Source organism: Apiospora phragmitis, assembly GCF_038363925.1.
Source record: "Apiospora phragmitis strain CBS 135458 chromosome Unknown utg000005l:1.0-4161743.0:1.0-4166827.0, whole genome shotgun sequence".
Taxonomy (NCBI): Eukaryota; Fungi; Ascomycota; class Sordariomycetes; order Amphisphaeriales; family Apiosporaceae; genus Apiospora; species Apiospora phragmitis.
In genome coordinates, this window is record NW_027117403.1 from 857717 (window position 1) to 876567 (window position 18851).

The 18851-nt window shown below is 36.6% G+C and overlaps 4 protein-coding genes across 4 annotated transcripts; 1 reads left to right on the forward strand and 3 right to left on the reverse strand.

The window, feature by feature from the left end:
• Positions 1-5893: 5893 nt before the first annotated feature.
• PG994_004315 (uncharacterized protein) lies at positions 5894-7352 on the forward strand (the record flags this gene model as incomplete). Its single annotated transcript, XM_066855724.1, has 2 exons — positions 5894-6607; positions 6648-7352. The coding sequence occupies 2 exons, from the start codon at positions 5894-5896 to the stop codon at positions 7350-7352; spliced, it is 1419 nt and encodes a 472-aa protein (XP_066717891.1).
• A 530-nt stretch (positions 7353-7882) lies between these two features.
• On the reverse strand, positions 7883-8866 carry PG994_004316 (uncharacterized protein; the record flags this gene model as incomplete). The annotated part of the gene is made up of 1 exon (XM_066855725.1): positions 7883-8866. The coding sequence occupies one exon, from the start codon at positions 8864-8866 to the stop codon at positions 7883-7885; it is 984 nt and encodes a 327-aa protein (XP_066717892.1).
• A 2939-nt stretch (positions 8867-11805) lies between these two features.
• On the reverse strand, positions 11806-12111 carry PG994_004317 (uncharacterized protein; the record flags this gene model as incomplete). The annotated part of the gene is made up of 1 exon (XM_066855726.1): positions 11806-12111. One exon carries the CDS (start codon positions 12109-12111, stop codon positions 11806-11808), a length of 306 nt encoding a protein of 101 aa, XP_066717893.1.
• Positions 12112-13113: 1002 nt separating this feature from the next.
• On the reverse strand, positions 13114-13590 carry PG994_004318 (uncharacterized protein; the record flags this gene model as incomplete). The annotated part of the gene is made up of 1 exon (XM_066855727.1): positions 13114-13590. The coding sequence occupies one exon, from the start codon at positions 13588-13590 to the stop codon at positions 13114-13116; it is 477 nt and encodes a 158-aa protein (XP_066717894.1).
• Between the last annotated feature and the right edge of the window lie 5261 nt (positions 13591-18851).

Genomic DNA, 18851 nt, shown 5'->3' on the forward strand with positions numbered 1-18851 from the left:
TAATAAAAACTAGTAATATATCTCTTAACATATAAAAAGAGTATATTTAACCTCTATTTATTAATTAAAGGCAGCGTACGACTTATTTATCGCCGTTTAAATATAAACCTTAAGAAATAAGGATATCGAGAGCTTAAATATATAAATTAATTAATAAATTTAAAATTTAATACGCGACTTAAAATATATCCCGCTAAATCTTTATTAATAGTTCTTTTATAAATAATAAAGACCTAGCGTTTTAGCTCGGATATTTAGTTATTCTAGGCTAAGATTTTAGCTATACGAGGGATTAGTTCGAGATCTAAAATAATATTATTTATTAAAGTTCGACGAAATATAAGAGAATTATTCGAAGCGTATTAATTAGCGAATTATACGGTATAATTTTTAATATCGATAGCGATATCACCTTTAATATTACGCTTAAAAGAATCGTATAAAGCTTTAAATTTTAAGAAGTATTAATAATTCTTTATATAAACTCGAAATTATTTTATAAATATTTAATTAAACTAAGAATAACAAACGAGAAAAAATTAATAATCGATATTATATCGCTCCGAGAATCGTATAAAAAAGGGAGATCTCGGAAATTTATTAGGTCGACGGCCGAGATAATTTTATAAACGCCTTTATTAAGAAATTTCTAAATAAAGCCTTCGAAGAATTAATATTAATTAATAGGTTAACCGTACGCGTAAAAGCGTACGTTAAGAGACTAGATTTATACGGCGAGTAAAAAAAGAGGAGAAAAAGAGATATCTTTTTTCTGAACGGGGTATAACGTATCTCGATATACGACGGCGTATTTATTATTATTACTATTTTTATTATTATTTTTATTATTATCGTTATTTTTAAACTATTCCTTTTAATTTATAACGGGAAATAATATACGTAGGTATATAATAACTTTCCTTATTATTATTACTACGAAAGGACCTACTATTTAACTAAGTTAATATTAAGAAGGTATAGTATTACCTATACGGCTTAAGTAGGTATCGAATACCGGATTAGCGTAACCTATCCGTACGAGACCCTTACGAAGGGAAGACTTATTTTAAAAAGGGGAGCTGCTTAAGTTTATTATTAAAATAAAGACTGCTAATATTGGAATAGCAGGAACTGAGGTTTTCCATATTACCCTAAAAAGGGTGCCACGTACCTGCGCGTACGAACCCCTTTCTATTTTATAAAGAGGGGTATACAATACCCCTCGTAGCTAGTAGAGAAGATAGATATGAACAATAGAATAAGAACGATTAAACCCCGATTAAAACCGGAATTACCGTACGTACGAGAGCTTATTTAATAATAAGTGTTATTATTTAAAAGTTTAAGTAGTAATTTATAAGAATAAGAGTAATTAAAATATAACGAATATTATTAAAGGGTTTAAATAAAAACTTAGTAAAACGTATTAAAAGGTTTTTGTTTAATAATATAAGAGAGTATTTAAACGTGCGATAAAAGTCTACTTTTATTAATATAATATGTAATAGCCGTAGGAATAAAGGTAATTAAAGTATATAAATTTAAAAGTATTTATAATAGAGTTATTAAGGCTATTTATTTTATTAATAAGTTAGATTAATATTTAAATTAATTATTAAAGTAAAGAGTATTTATATAAAATATATAAAGAACGACCGTCGTTATATATTTAATCCTTTTTTTATTAATTCCCTTAGCTTAGTAATTTATTCCTAGTTTAGTTAGTAATCTTTTAAACCTCTCGAGCTTATTAGCTTAGTAGCTTATTCCTTTTAAGCTGGTGATCATATAATTCGTTACGTAACTCGTATAGTTAGTTATGTTCGCTTTTCTAGGTACTTATCCGTCTTATCGCCGGTCGTAGTATTTTTATACAAGGCGGCGGTCTTATCGGTGCTAGTAGTATCGTAGCCTGGTCGGGGCATCGTAGTTTCGTGCCGTTGACTGGTGGGTCTAGGCCGTACGATTAAGCTAGGTCGTAACAGTTACTTATAGCGATTATAAATTAATAAGAGTAAAGAGACGGTTTTACTCCCCTATCGACGTAAGGTTAACCGTGTTAAAGAGCTTTAAGAATTTCCGCCCGTTAAAGATTTAAAGGAAGAGCCGAACTAAATTAATTATACGAGGAGGAACTTTTTTTCCGAGTATATATTATAAAGAGGAGACTAGGTTTCGAATTATATACGAAATTAATTAAATTATATATAATTATATATTTAAATAACCTTATTATATAATCTATAAAATAATAACCCTTATTAAAATAAAATTAATTACGGTCGGCGAATCGAGACCGAGCTCGAATATATCGAACTTAAATAAATTAACGATTTTAAACCCCGAACTATTTATATATAAAAAAGTTTTTGAAAATACCGAGATTTTTTTAATAGTTTAAAAAAAGAACGTTAACCTTACTTTTTAAGAATTTAAACTTTTAAAAGTATTTTTTAGAAAAATAACACTTAAATTACTTACGACGCACCTCGTATAATACTTCTTAAATATTATATATTAAAAATAAAAAAAACGTTCTTTTAAAAAGCGTTTAATATAAAATTTAAAAAAATAAATTAAATACTAATTCGGTTAAATTAACCGTATATTTTAAAAAGAGCTCTATTATTACCTCGAGGGAAACGGAGTTAATATATCGATAGGCGGATCTTTTAAAAACAAGCTCGCACGACTAGTACCACCGGCCGCTCCCGTATATTAATAGGACCGACCGGCAGAACCGACTTCGGAAACCCGAAAAAAGGATATTTTATACTCTTCCCTAAAATAAATAGTTAAATAACCGCCGCCTAAGTGAGAGATACCCGGTCTCCGTACGGAGTAATCGTTCGCGATATTACGGGACACTCTAGGCCCGACGTTTAACCCTGGATTCTTAAGTATTTAAACGTCGCAAGATATCGTCCCTTTTCCTTCTTTAACTCCGGTACCGCCGGACTAGACCGTACAATTATCTAGTTTAGCGTATATTATAAAGTACGATATCTTTTTAAATCGAGCTATTTATAATAATAAAATCGATTAAAATAAAGTCTTTACTTTTTTAAAAATATAAAAAAAAAAAGAACTATACCGACAAGCCGTACGATATCTTTTATAATAAAGTATGGATATTTATTAAAACATACCGACGGCTAGATATATCGGAGGACTAATACTATACGATCGTTTTAAATATTTTTTCCGGCCGTGCGGATGTATTTTATCTTAATTATATCGGACTTAAAAAGAAATAAAACGAGATATACCACTTTATAAACTCGTATTTTAATATAATAATAAATTATATATAATATTTTACGAATTAAATAATAACTTTTTTTATATAAGTAAAAAGTAAAAACGCCGAGAAATAACTTATTAAAGTTTTAAAAATCTTATTAAATAAGCTCTAACTCGTATAACGAGCCCTCGGAAAAGGATTCGAAGGAGAGATCGCTTTCCATACCTCCGTCGTCAGAGCCTGTCGAGGAGTTCCGGAACTTTTACTAACCCTTATCCATTAAAAGCTAATATATAAATCGTTATTTTCGGACCTTCGCGTATTATTAAATATAATAACGAATTAAAAGATCTCGGAACGATATTTAACGAAGGAATTATATTAAAACCCGGCTATAAATACGTATTTAATTAATAAACGGTTTATAAATAATTATACGAGAAAAAACTAACTAATTTATAATAATAAATTATTATATAATAGCCGATTATTAAAATAACAAAGTAATTAATAATTTATTAATACTTTTTAATTAAGGCTATCGTATAAAAACCGGTAGTTTATATAAAGAACTTATTAAATTTATTATAAATAAAGCTATTAATTAATAAACCACTTAGCCGAAAAGCGAACTCGTACGATAACTTAATACTTTTAAGCGTATAATAATATTAAATAAGATTTCTTTATTTAAGAAAAATATAAACATTTCGTTCGAAATTAAAAAAGGAAAAAGGAGGAGCTAAAAAACGATAAAAAGTACGACTATCTCGATCCGGAAAACGTATAATAAAACACTACTTATTTAACGGACGCCGCGTTTTATTACCGACTTATTAGTAAAAATATTTATTTTATAAATATTTAATTAAATTAAGAATAATAAACGAAAAAAAACCGATAATCGATATTATATCGCTTCGAAAATTATATAAAAAAAGAGAGATCTCGGAGATCTACTAAGTCGACGGCCGAAATAACCCTATAAACGCCTTTATTAAGAAGTCTTTAAATAAAACCCTTAAATAGCTAATATTAATTAATAGGTTAACCGTACGCGTAAAAGCGTACGTTAAGAGACTAGACTCGTATAATAAGTAAAAAAAAAAGGAGAAAAAAAGAGATATTTTCTTCCTTAACGAGGTATAACGTATTGTAATATATAATAACGCCTTTATTATTATTATTATTATTATTATTACTTTTAATTAATAATAAAGAAATAATATACGTTAATATATAATAATTTTCTTTATTATTATTATTATTAAAAGACCTATTATTTAATTAAATTAATATTAAAAAAGTATAGTATTACTTATACGGTTTAAGTAGGCACTAAATACTAGATTAGCGTAACTTATTTATACGAGACCTTTATAAAAGGAAAACTCGTTTTAAAAAAAGGAGCTGCCTAAGTTTATTATTAAAATAAAGACTGCTAATATTAAAATAGCAGGAACTAAAGTTTTTTATATTACTTTAAAAGGGGTGCCACGTACTTATGCGTATAAACCCCTTTTTATTTTATTAAAAGAGGTATGTAATACCTTTTATAGCTCGTATTAAAAATAAATATAAATAATAAAATATAAGGATTAAACCTTAATTAAACCCGGAACTTATACATATATATAAAAGCTTATTTAATATATTATAATAAGAATATCTCCTTATTTTAATTTCCAGGCGTGCATCTTAGGACAGGGTATTGGCAGAGCAGCGAGAATTTACTAGTCTCAATTAAAAATACATATAGGCATAGAAGTGACCGAAATGTGAGGTGCCAGTGCAACCACATGTCACTAACCAGGGCAACAGGAAGCGACAATAGGTCGCACAAAGCGCCCAAAATTTGTGTTATATTGCTGTTAAGCCTTGTAAAATCTTTTCATATTACAATACTGGAAATAGAATGAAATCGAGCTTCAAGCGATTCATTTCAAACATGTTGTGCGTGTAGAACCTTTCTATGTCTTGGTGCAGTTTATCTCAGGTTCACTACCTTAGGCAGATGCTGCCCCACTAATCAGTTGCCCCACTACTCCACTTCCTCTCACTAGGCTACCAGCTCCACAGCCACTTAAGTTACTTGGTCATCTTGCAGGCGCCCAACTCAGCTTCCAACCTGCCAACTCCATCTTTTGCTTTCATCAATCATCAAATCAACCAATCCGTCTTCCCTTCTCCATCTCCATCTTCATCCACACACACATCCATCCATCTCCTCCACCTTCCTTCAACGTCACTCTCTATTTCAGCCTCAAATATTTTCATATTCCTGCCCTAGTCTTGCGCGCGCGAACAACAGACAGATCGGTCACCCGTCGCCCTGGCCATTCTACTGCTCCTGCTGGCTTGGCCGACTCTGCGCGAGTAGGATTGGGATCCCGTCGGAACTCGTCCACCTTGTTGCCTTCGCGGCTTCATGCATGGACCGGTCACCCGTCGCCCTGATTATTCTACTGCTCGCGCCAGAGTCTCCAACGCCCCTCGAGTAGGGTCGGGATCCCGTCGGAACTCATCTCGTTTGCTGTGAGCCTCGTGCCGGACTGGAAGCAGCGCAAACCCAATGACCACGCCCTGGTAAGTACCCGCCCTATCGTAACCCATCTGCTACCCATTTACTAGGTTTGGCAGGCGACGAATATGTCGTCAAGTGACGAGACGCGTTTTGCTCACTCGGTCGTTGCTGTGCGCGAAGATATTCCTGATGGCCGCGACAACCCCGAACTCGTTGACCTCTCCTTCAAACTTGATGCCACGCACAAGCCGTCCATGTCGGTCCTCTTCCGTCTCAGCATCCCCATCACCGACAGCGCCTCCACCAAAACCATGCTTTATTTGCAGATCACCCCCGAGCGCATAATATCTCTACGGAATACGACTTGCGATGCCAGTGACACGACGGAGCGAAGACCGCCCTGCCTCGATCGCGTCCGTGAGCGACTGAGTGGCGCTCGCTTTGTCACACGCCTCCAGTTTCAGCTGCACTCTGGCCACCACGCCCAACTCATCGTACCCGTCGGCTTCAGCCTCAAAGACGATAGCCCTGCACGACGAATGTTCGACTCCATCACCTCGCTCGCTACCGCTTCACTGTTCTCGCTTTACATGCCTCACAACGTCTTGCCGATGAAGAAGTTCCGGAACTTGTCACAGGCTGTCGAGAAGTTCCTAACTCTGACGGCGACCCAGCGCCACGCATACGAGCGCATGGTGGATCTGCGCAGTCTGTACCATGGCAAGGGCGGCATTGTGTTCTCGCCCGACAACCAAGATAGCATTTCTTCACCAGCTACCGAATCGGATGCCACAACTGAATCGGATGCCACAACTGAATCGGACGCCGCCACTGTCGCCGTCGATACTCTCCTCGCGCTACCGAGATTCCCCGCCGCAGTACGAGGAATGCCCGAGCGAAGGACAAGGCCAGTCAAGGGGCAAATCGGACGCCCCAACCGTCTCTGGCAGCAGTCCCGCCGCCTCCAATAATCCCGCAGACGAGTGTGCCCCGCCAGCATACGATGACGATGAGCAGCAGTTCAGGCGTTCCATGGCAAGCAAGCGCGTGCTACATTACGGGAGCGAGGACATCGATTTGCACCCAGCACCCAAAAGAAGGCACCTATGGGCGGTGCGACCGGAAGAAAAGATGTCGCGACGTCGCCCTACAAGTCTAGACTGCCCCGAGAGCCGATTGCAGTTCCAGCTCGAACGACAGCGAAGACAAATCGAACAGCTGGAGGAGGATATCAAAGTACTTCGGAGGCGGAACAAGGAGCTCGAGGGACGCCAGGATGAGCTGGATGAAAGCCACTGCGCGCTGGAGAATCGTCAAGTTGAAACCGAGGAGGTCGTCGAGTCCATACTGGTTCACACTGGTGAGCTCGACGAGGAATGCGAGAGGCTCGGGAAAGAGGTGCCAGACATTGGTGACGAGGTGGAGGATTGGATGAAGGGCAATATGGGAGAGACGGTGAAGGACTACATGGCGGACTGGCTGAAGGAGAACATGTCAGAATCCATACAAGAGTTCATCACCCAACAAGTCACGGCTCAAATAGTGGAAGTGAAAACCAAGATGCGCAGTGCCCTAGGGGACTGACTAATTAATTCGGTTAAAAGTGCTGTACAAGAGCTGCCTTACTATTGCTCGTTGTTTGACGTGAAAAGCCTCCCCCCCCCCTAAGCTTCTATGTGTGACCTGTCCCGCCTTTCTAAGTGCGGCCCATGTCCAAGATGTGCCCCACGATGCCGAACGCGTACCACGACTTGACCAAGATTACCGAGTCACCGATTGATCTGACTAAAGGCCCAGCAGCTTCTATGTGAGCCCCAAAGAGAATGTAGGCGAAGAGTGCCCACGATTGGCCTTTAGAAATGCCAAGTACGGCTCGCGCGTTCTCGTTTCTTGGGGGCATGCTCAGTTCTGAATAGGCTCACCACTTGCTCTGCTGCCGAGAAGGGCCTCGAGTGTGCAGATCAGGTAATTAGTTGTGAAGTGCCCACGCTGGCGAGGCGCAGCCCCGATGACGGACGGACGCGATCCAGTGGGCTATCATGGGCGCTGCCATCTTACTACTCGGTTAAGGACAGCTATGACTTGAATAACAGAGTAGACAGATGGTCGAAACACTAGGCAAGTGTCACGTGTGCATGTGGTCTTGTTGTTTTCAATGCACCGCAGATATCACGTCCGAGGCGAATGGTTCTACTCGCTAAGAGGAAGATGGAGGTTGTGTTTATCGATTGATGTACACGTTTTGGCACGGAAGGAGTTGTTTTACTGGCACATTTCACTTGCGTTTCACGTAGGCCAGCATTGAGGAAACATGCTGCTATCCCAATCCGTGAAACCTGTGTCCATTTGCATGTTTTGCATGCTTGGCTATGTAGAATCCTCTGTAACGCCCCGTTATTTCCTATGTGCTCGATGTTCTGTCGTGATCCAGTCGTCAACTCATGATCGCTGTGGTCTTTGAGTTGCCATCGTGAGGCCTTTAGATGAAGGCCCAGATTCAGGTGGCCTTGCAAGTTACCCCAAAAGATTCTGGTCTCGGCGCTGGCGTCTGTGGCATGGATGCCGCCATCGAAGACATCCGCATGCGACTTGAACCAAGCAGGATACACGGGCGAGATGTACGGGTCTTCGTCCCGCAGGTTGCGGTGGTCGCTGGCGAGGAGCTTGGCGATGTTCTTGTGCAGAAGCTTGGCCTCGCGCCACCCGTTCAGCTGGGGCGGCGAGATGGCGATCTCGACGAGGACGATGTGGAAGACGCCGGCCAGCTGGCTCCGTTCCTCGGCACTGGTGCAGCGGTCGAAGCCGAAGTGCTTGCAGACGACGGGATCCGTGGGGATATCGCTGCTGGCGACGCTAAGCTTGAGATCGTCGGCCGAGGTCTTCTCATGGGAGTGGTAAGCCGGCCAGTAGATACGCGGCGTCTCGGCGTTGCACCACATGCTGCAGACGAAGGCGGCGCCGCAGGTGTAGCACAGTCGTCCGGTATTGTTGCCGCAGACGATGCAGGAACCGGTGCCCTTGGTCTCGTCCTCCCACTTGGGTTTAGCCTCCTCAGCGGTGGCCTCGGGCGTCTGGGTGGCTTCGTTGGTGTTCTCCATTTTTGACTGGGCGAGACCGTTAGCGAATTGGATATTCCATCTAGGACTTGGTACAACATGGGAACGTGAGATGAATACTTACGGGATTGTTCGAGTGCAGCGATAAGCTTGCGTCTGATCTTTGATTTGGGTCCTGAGAGGGGAAGGATGATGTTAGTGGTGGACGAGAAGAGTATAGAGGTGGGCTTGGGAAAGATGACCGATGATGGTATATGAGAAAGTGGAAGGTGCAGTGGTGCAAGTTTTGATTCCAGGTACTCATGGTGATATGCATGTGAGTATAAGGCTGAATTTTGTTTGAAGCCTCTTACCAGAATGGAAGATGTTGTTTCGCCTATCGTTAATGGTGAAAGATGGTAGGTTTGTCAGATAAGCTAAAGCACCCCTCCACGGACCACCCCTTCACGGACCACCGCGTTTCGCTTTATAAACGCGTTAGACCTTTAAATAATAATATAGATTTCTCTTACCACTTTTACCTTTTAATTATATATATTATTATTATTTTATTCGTTTTTTTTAATTATTTTTTTATATCGTCGTTTAATATTTAAAAACGCGCGTAAGTTATAATATGTGACGTAAAGCTCGAACTAAGTGTTCGCGAAGCCGTCCGCAGATAAAATACCGACCGATCTTACGTTATGCGGCGCTTAGCCGGTATACTAACGCAATAAGAGTTAAATAAAAACTAATAAATATTATTATTATTTTTTAAAACTTAATTAACGAATTAAATTATTAATTAAACTAGATTAAGCTTTATATTAATACTCGTTAAGTTTAAATATATAACTTAACGAATATTAAACGCTTTTAAAGCGTTTTATATATTAAAATAACGTTAATATATTCGATTTTTAATTAAAAACGAGTTCGTTAAAACTATTAAGTTTAAAATAATTAATTATAACCGCGTTAATAAAATAATTATTATTAATATTAACGTTTTTTTAATAAATTTAATACTTTAAAACTAATTAATATCCCTTTTAAACGCTTTTATAATACTAATAAAATAAGTATTAATTAAGGCGTTAATAATAATTATTAAGTAATTACCGAAGCTATTAACCATTTAACTTTTAAAAAAAACGTTAAAAAAGGGAATAAATTATTACCTTAAAATATATAGACTATAATAGGGTAGCCCTCCCGCCGCTAATTATTTTTAAAGGGGCCGACGTTTTAAGCTAATGGTTTTTAGACTAAGATGGCCATCTTTAAGATGACTAGCGGTTTAAAGCATCGCTTAAAAGGTGGACTAATAATCTTATAGTATTAGATTAGATTAAAGATATTTTTATTCTTTATATTCGGTCTCGTTACGGTAATAAATAAGTCGTTTTAATTTATAACGGCTATAATTTATATATAAACTAAGATTTTTTATAATTTTATTTATTAATAAAATATAGCTCGTCTTTTATAAACTATATTATAGTTATATCGTATAAGTTTTAAATATAAGGGTTTTCGGGCTATTAAAGAAAAGGTTAAAAATCCTTTTAAAAATATACTTAAACGCGGTTTTTAAATTTAAACCTTTATTATCGAAATATATTATTCTAAAAGATAAAAGTATCGCTTAATTACGTTTAAAGCTACCCCTAGTAATTAATAAAGAATTAACGTTTAATTTCGTCGCCGAATTAACCTTAACGCTTATTATAATACTTTTTAATAATTAGGTATTAAAAAATAATAATCGAAAGCTAGCCGCTATAAACCTTATTTTTAACCTCTTTTTTAAAGACTCTTTACTCGTAAGGCTAGTAAGGCCCTTAACGAATAAATTAATAAAATCGCGAACCTCGAGGCTTAAATTAATTATTTTTAAGCTAAACTTAGTAAGAAAACTATTAAGATACGTTAAAAAGTAAAAATCGTACCGGGATAGCGATTTATTCGTATAGCTAATATATAACGAGCTAAATAAAGGCTAAGGGGTAGGGTTATATTTAAAACCGAATCTATTAACATTAATATATTAAGTAAGCCATAGAATAATATAAAGGGAATAAAAGACGATAGAACGAAAACAAAAGACTATATTATTATTAAGAATATTAAAAAATAGCATATCCTGACTAATTTTAGCTATAGAAATGACTTTGAATTAAAAGGGTGTGTTTAGTAGGTTTTCTAGTCCGCGAAGGGGTGGTCCGTGGAGGGGTGCTTTAGCTTATCTATCGGGCGACGGAAATTCCTCTCCTACCTAGTAATTGCTTGGGGGTTGTTGTGGTACAAGTAGTGTTTTGGTGGGTTGGCTGAAGCAAGAGCAAACAGCCACTGGATCCTTAATAGATGCTTATTTGATACCGTCAGTGGGAAGTGATTTGCCATGTGAAGACGAACCAGAGTTGCACCTACGCTTGTGGGAGCATTGGAGAACTGACAATAATTCACTCAATATCTTCAAAAGCCCTCTCCATGCCGATTCTTTTCCGTTGCTTCGTGTTCTTTCTCTTTATAGCTGGCTGGCATTTCCAAATCAAATAACTTTCTTGTGATGACTCCAGGGTCTTGGAGTCGCCGGACATAGAAGATGCTCCCAAAATAGGTAATCGCTGGGCCACTCCCCGGGATATTAGCTCTTCAAACATCATATCTGTTGGCCCCATATCCACCGCGATTGTCATATCGGCGCTGACTGGCTTTGTCCTATACTTGCAGCAGAGTTATCTTGCCATCCGGTTCCAGGAGGTCAAAGTACGTACAAAAACCAAATAAGGTATGGCTATGCTTCTAATCACATATTACATGTATAATATTGACCAAGAGATACAGCAGTGTCAGAACTATATTATGTAGTAGCCAATTCATGGCTTGTGTTGGTTCGTAGTAAACGTTGAGAAACCAAAGCTACGTAGTAGTGCGCGTGATGTGTTAATCATGGTTATCCCAGCCAATGCTCACTCCATTCCCTATCTGCTTATTCAAAAGGTGTGTCCAGACAGGTATTTATAGCACTGCTCCAGAGGTTGGATGACGTTTCGAAACATGTCCTTTCTCCAGGACGCCGAGGAGATGTATTTGTGGCCCTGGAAGCACCAGTCTACTGCTTTCTTGTAGTCCAGTCCGCTGTGCTCCAAGATCTTAGTCCGCCAGCTCTGCGCCGCCGCCAGGTCGAAGGCCAACTTCTCCATCCCCGTCTTGGCTGTGGGGAAAGAAGCCCTCAGGGGCTGTGCCTCGAGCAGGGACCAGAAGCAGAACTCCAGAAGGAAGACCCCCAAGAACTCCATGTGCCCAAAGAAATCGCTTGTGGGGGCAGAGCTGTTGCCTGGCCTTGATGAAGCGGACGGCGTCGTCTGCCGTAGAAGAGAGGAGTACTCGAGGACGAGTTCCGGGCTATAGTAGCGTTCATCTAGTGCGAAGACAATCTCAAGTCAGTGCGCCTTTAGTGACATCCATAGTGTCTCTAGCAGCTGCATAAAGGAGGATGCCACGGCCAGGGAAATGTGGCAGCGTTGTCGAAGGCTAGAGGGCTATCCCAATTGACTTCGGATCAGGTCTTCCAAAACAATGGGATAGTTTCCAGATTTGGCCTACCGACCGTCGGCGTTAGTTTTACTCTCTTTTTAGGATAAACGGGATATATTTCAGGAGGAAATGAAGACAACTCCTCGAATAAACGGTGCCTCCATCCTCCCTGAAACACTGGGATAACGAGGAATAGCGGGTGCCATCGATATCTTGACAGATGGTATTGCGGGTCTGAGCGGTGTTAGCCGGCTAGCCCGTGGCCACTCAAGCATAGAAAGAACATACCGAAGAGTTTGACCAGTTACCGAAGTTTTACGTTTCAGTACGGACTTCCTTGGCTGGCTTTTAGTTTGTGGGCCAGGTCGATGAACAGTCATGTTCTCGAAGGCGTATAGAAGACTCTCTCCCTTGGATATCTGAAGGTACCAAGTGTCGCATAGTTCTCGCTGGGTCCTTGTCCAGGCCATCTTGAACTCCGGTGTGTCTTAGGCCCGATGAATCAAAAATACACGAACTGTGTGGTCTGCTTGGGAGTCGCATGCACAATTCCAGTGGCTCGACAGTGCAATGTAGAACCGTGTTGCTCGAATTCAAGAAGAGCAGAGCTTGTCGTCGACGATCGCATGTTCTCTGTCAGCGACAAGGCGTGTATCCTCGTCACTAGTCCTGAGGAGCTTCTCGAGTTTGCTATTGTATGTGTCTAACTCCTCGAGTAGTCGCTGTCGGTCTTTGGCGCTGTTCGCAAACCGGATTCTGTACTTCTAGTATCCCCACCATTCCGAGTCAAGAACCTTCCTATTGAGACCCCGGAGTGTCCATGAGTCTTTGGGTTTCCCCAAGTGATCTTGCACCTCGTTTGAGTCCACCGCCAGTATATCCTTCAGTGCTTCCATTGTCTGCTCCAGTCTCTTGACGTACTCGAGATAAAGCTGATACGTGCCCTGCAGTCGGTCCTCAAGCAGATGGTCAACGTTAGGGTCTTTCCAAGCCGGATCATTTGGGTTTGCTAATAGTGTAGCGACCTCTTTATTGTCCATATCTAATGGCAGTAATAACTGGCGCATATTCTTCTTGAACAGTAGTGCCTGGAGTTCGAGTTCTCCTTTGCACTTCAGATACTCCACCTGGATCTTCTTCCAATAGCTCAATCGTTTGGCAGCATCTCCGTAGTGTTTCAAGAGCTCTAGGACAATGGGAATAGCGCCAAGCACCACCCCAGCAACCTCGAAGCCTGACATGGCAATGTGCGAGTCGGCGATTGTGAAACTTGGTGACTAGCAATGTTGTCCTCTAAGAAGGAGTATCTTGTTGTTTCGAGTGAGGTACATCGAGGTTGAAGGAGGTAAATGCCGAAGGATGAAGAGCAGGGTTCTCGACATTTGAGCAGTATCATTGAGATTGATAAGTACCTACTTACCCAATCAGCCTATATCATGTCGGTCTAACATAAGCCCGACTGGGAGGTAACCCCGCGGGAGAAGATATTACCCGGGATCGGCAGAGCCTTCTCTTCTCTCTCCTCATTGTCAATTGCAAGGTCACTGCAGTGCTCGCATCCTAATCATCCTGCTACCAGCTATTCCGTTGCCAGCCAGCTATTCACGTGCGAGCCTGTCTAAATGCCAAGGTTACGAGCATGCATATCATAATCTTACTGGATTAACTCTATAGACTACGCACTTCATATACGTTGGAGTAGCCACGATGGCGAGCCTACCTTTATCGATCTCTGAGCGCTGTCGTACCATCAAACAGACACTGGCGGATTTGGAGAACGCGAGCGATGTGAGCGAGCCTTTTCTTCCTCTTTGTTTTCCTCTCGTCTATTTGCTTCTCCTCTCTCTTCCTCTCCCCTAGTAAGCTAAAGCACCCCCTCACGGGCCACCCCGTTACGGGCCACCGCGTTTTACCCCACGAACGCGTCTTTTCACCGTACATCCTAACTAGAAAACTTTTTAATTTAATTATTACTTTTTATTTTATAAAGTTATTATTACCTTTATTTTTTGTTTATTTTTTTTATAACGATATTTTCGTTTAATATTTAAAAGCGTGTATAAGCTGCCGTACGTAACGTAAAGCTCGGAATAATTATTCGCGAATTCGCCTATAAATAGTTAGCCCCTTAATTATATATTTAACGCCGTCTCGCCGGTATACCTATTAAAAGTGAGTTTAATAAAAATTAATAAGTTTTGTTATTATTTTTAAAAAACGAATTAATATATTAAGCCGTTAATTAAGCTAGGATAAGCTTCGTCTTAATATTAATTAAGTTTAAGTTTATAGCTTAGTGAATATTAAATACTTTCGAGGCCTTTTATATTTTAAGATAATAATAGTATACTTGTTTTTTAATTAAAAACGAATCCGTTAAAACCGTAAGGTTAAAAATAATTAATTATAGCCGGATTAATAAAGTTATAATAATAAATATTAACGTTTTTTTTATTAAATTTAATACCTCGAAACTAGTTAATATCTTTTTTAAACGCTTTTATAATATTAACGAAATAAGTATCGGTTAAGGCGTTAACGGTAATTATTAGGTAATTACTAAAGCTATTAATTATTTAACTTTTTAAAAAAACGTCGAGAAAGGGGAATAGATTACTACCTTAAAATGTGTAGGCTATAATAGGGTAAGCACCCTAACCACTTAGCAGTCCTATCACGTAAGCAGCTACTTAAATTAATTACCGATAAGCGAAGCCCTTTAACCCCCTTTTCGTATATAAATCTATATTTAACCCGCTTATTAATAATTAAAAGATATTATTAGAATCGTTACTTCTCGTACTTTTTAGCTATACCTATTTTAACCCCCGAATCTGCTATTTAGCGTGCTATTTTAGCCGTATAAGCTGGCGAATCGGAACGTGTAATTTCTAAGAAACTTAAGGTACCCCGAACCACTTTACGGGATAGAATTAGGGGTAAACCGACTCGGACCGAGTTTAAAGAGTCCGCTAAGACCCTCTTTTTTACCTAGGAGGAATATTTTAAAACCTGGGCTATCCAACAAGCGTAGTTAAGCCTTACCCTTAAGTATAACATATTCCGGCTATTCGTTACCCGGCTATTTAAAACGGACTAGCCCGCCTTACCCTTTAAAATTTATTAAGTAAAAAGATTTATTACCCGTTATTTTAAGCTTAAAACTATATTAATTACGACGATAAATTTCCGGCGCTTTTATTATATATTCGAAAAAAATATTTAGCTTTTTTTTTAATTTTAAATTAAAATTTTATTAAAAATATTCCCCCTTAATTTATTTATAATATAAATAAGATTAATAATATTATAAGTTTAAGTAATAATTATTATATAATTAACTAGGCCGAATTAATTAGAACTTTTATTTAAAATACCGCTTATCGCGAGTAAGCGACCGCCGTAAAGTTTATAAATATAAATAATATTATTTTACCCTTTTTAATTATTTTTAAAAACGTAAGCGTATAATATTAATAGTTTTTAAATCGCGATAATAATTTTTATAACTTACGGATAAATATTAAGGATTAATTATTCGTTTATTTATTTAAAAAATAAATTAATAATAAATTAGTAATAATATAGTTACGAAATATTTACTTATTACGGACGAAACCGGAGGACCCGGAATAATAACGGTTATTTATTTTAAACGGTTACGGTCATTATATATAAAATTATTTTATAATTAAATATATAATTAATAAAATTTAATTATTATATTTCTAAGTATATACTTCTTACGTATTATAGTTTTTAAATTTAGGTCCGTTTTTTATATTAAAATAAAAAGTTTAAAATTATTTAACCCTTTATTATTAATTAATATTTAATATAAATATAAGTAAGACTAACTTTATTTAAGCGTGGTATAAGGCCCGGGAGTTAGCTTTTAAATTTAAAGTAATAATTAACGGGTGGCAGGCTACCGGAATTTATTTACAAGATATTTCTAAGTTTTTGAACTCTTAGCTACGTAGATACGAGTAAGGCCGTAATTAAAAAGTAATCCCTTCACGTTTTAAATAATTTAACGATTAATAGACCCTTATTTAAGAAGCGCCTATATCTATTAGCTCCCGGTATATATATTAAATCGAAGCCTTGGCCCGGAATAAGGATATCTAGCTTAATAATACTTATAAGAGGCTATTATTTCGTAAACTAAAAAAAAGGCTCGACTTTTTAAACGCTTAATTAATTAGATTAAAATAAGAGAGGGACCGTTTATAGGCCGAATTAAATAAAGCACGTAAGTTTAAAACCCGTCGAGTAATTAAAAACTTTAATCGAGCTTTTATTATAATATAAGATATAATAGTAATTAAAGATAGAATAATAAATTAATAATATAACCCTTAAAATAAATCGGGTAAAAATAAGGCGATTTAAGTTATTAGTTTAAATTCGAAAAGCGATTTTAATATTACTAGTTATATTAAAATTAAAATTCGATAAAGTTATAATTTTATAATTTTTTTTAAATAGTTATTAATAAAATAAACTTAGGTTACAATATTATATAGTGTTAAATTTAGGTGGCTGCTTATGTGGTAGGACGGTTAAATGGTTAAGGTACTTACCCCTCCCGCCGCTAGTTATTTTCAAGGGGGCCGACGTCTAAAGCTAGTGGTTTCTAGACTAAGACGGCCATCTTTAAGATAACTAGCGGTTTAGAGCGTCGCTTAAAAAATGGACTAGTAATATTATAGCTTTAAATTAAATCTAAAACATCTTTATCTCTTATATACGGTCTCGCTATAGTAATAAATAAGTCGTCCTAATTTATAATAACTATAAATCGCATATAAATAATAATTTTTTATAGCTCTATTTTTTAAATAAAATATAACTAATCTTTTATAAGTTATATTATAATTATATAATATAAGTTTTAAATATAAGAGTTTTTAGCTTATTAAAAAGAAAATTAAGGATTATTTTAAAAAAGTATTTAAATACGGTTTTTAAATTAAAGCTTATAAATATAAATATATTAAAAATATACTACTAGATTAAAATTAACGTATTAATTTCTTTTATAATTAAAAACGCTTAAAAAACGGCTAAAATTTATCCGCGGGATCGCTCGAAGCCGTTATTATTAAAATACGTTATCTTAAAAGATATAAAGGTTACCTGGGTATATTTAAAGTTATTAGAAATAATTAAAAAAGAATTAATAAGCTAGCTAACGGTGCTACGATCACCTTATATAACGGCGACCCTAAAAACTAATAATAATACTATATAATAATAATATGAATAATTTAATTAAAAATTAATATAAAATTTTAAAAATACCGTTTTAGTCTCGAAACGCTTCTATAACACTCTTAATTTTAAATTTAGAGTTAGATTTAATTATAACGGCTTCCGGCGCTAACGATAGAGAAGTAATAGCCTAGGGTTCTAATATAACGCTATTTATTTCCCTTTTAATTATTATAATATCTCGTATACGCGTAAACTTTTAATTAAGGTTAAGTATTACTCTTTTCTTCTTTTTACCTCTTTCTTTTTTTAAATTACTTTTTAAAACTAACTTCTCGTACTCTAATTAGCCGATCTAGCCGTTTAAAATATCTAGACTTTTTTAAAACTTCCGGAATAAAACCCGGCGCGTCGCGCTATCGAAAATAGTATTATTACTATTAAACGTATCCGCCAACTCTTTAATCTAGCGGCTAATCGTAAATATTAATAACGCTATAAAGGAGAATTATTTATCGGAAACGTCGAGGGGAGGTTTAAATAGTTCTATTTTTACTTAGTTTTTTATTTTCCGGTTCCGGCTATTAAAAAGCTTATTAATATTACGAAGAAATATATTAATTATAGCCTAACTACTAGTTATTATATACGGCCGAAAAGTAAATTTTTTAATTAATTTATAATACCGGAGGAAGTTTTTCTTACTTATATTTATATTATTAAACCCTATATAATATAAGGTTATTTTTAATAATAAGTATCTTTTAATATATTAAAAGAATTAAAATTTAAGGGTTATAATAAGTACGATAAGTATACCGGAAAGAAGAGAAGCTATATCTTATATTTTAAACACGTTATAATAAAATCTTCGCTTACGTAACTAGCGTAACTATCTAAAATAATAAGCCGCCACTAATTCTCGTTTTTAAGTTTTATATAAAGGATAAAGACCTTATTTAACCACATTAAAGCCAGCTCTTTATTAGTCTAGCCTTTAAAGGATACCGTAAAAACCTAATTTTTTATAACATCCGTTAGCGAGTCCTCTTCTTCTAAAAATTATTACTACTAGACCTATTAACCTTTAAATATAATAAAAGGAGGCAAGGCTCGGCTTAAAGCGTTATTACATTTAACCGTAGAAGCTTATTCTCGGTTAAAGGAGTTTATAACTAGTATTCTTTTTATTTTAATAAGTTTAATAATTATTATATTTATTTTATAACCGAACTAATTACCGATCTCGTTGATATTAAACCGAAACTCCGGAAGGGATTGATTT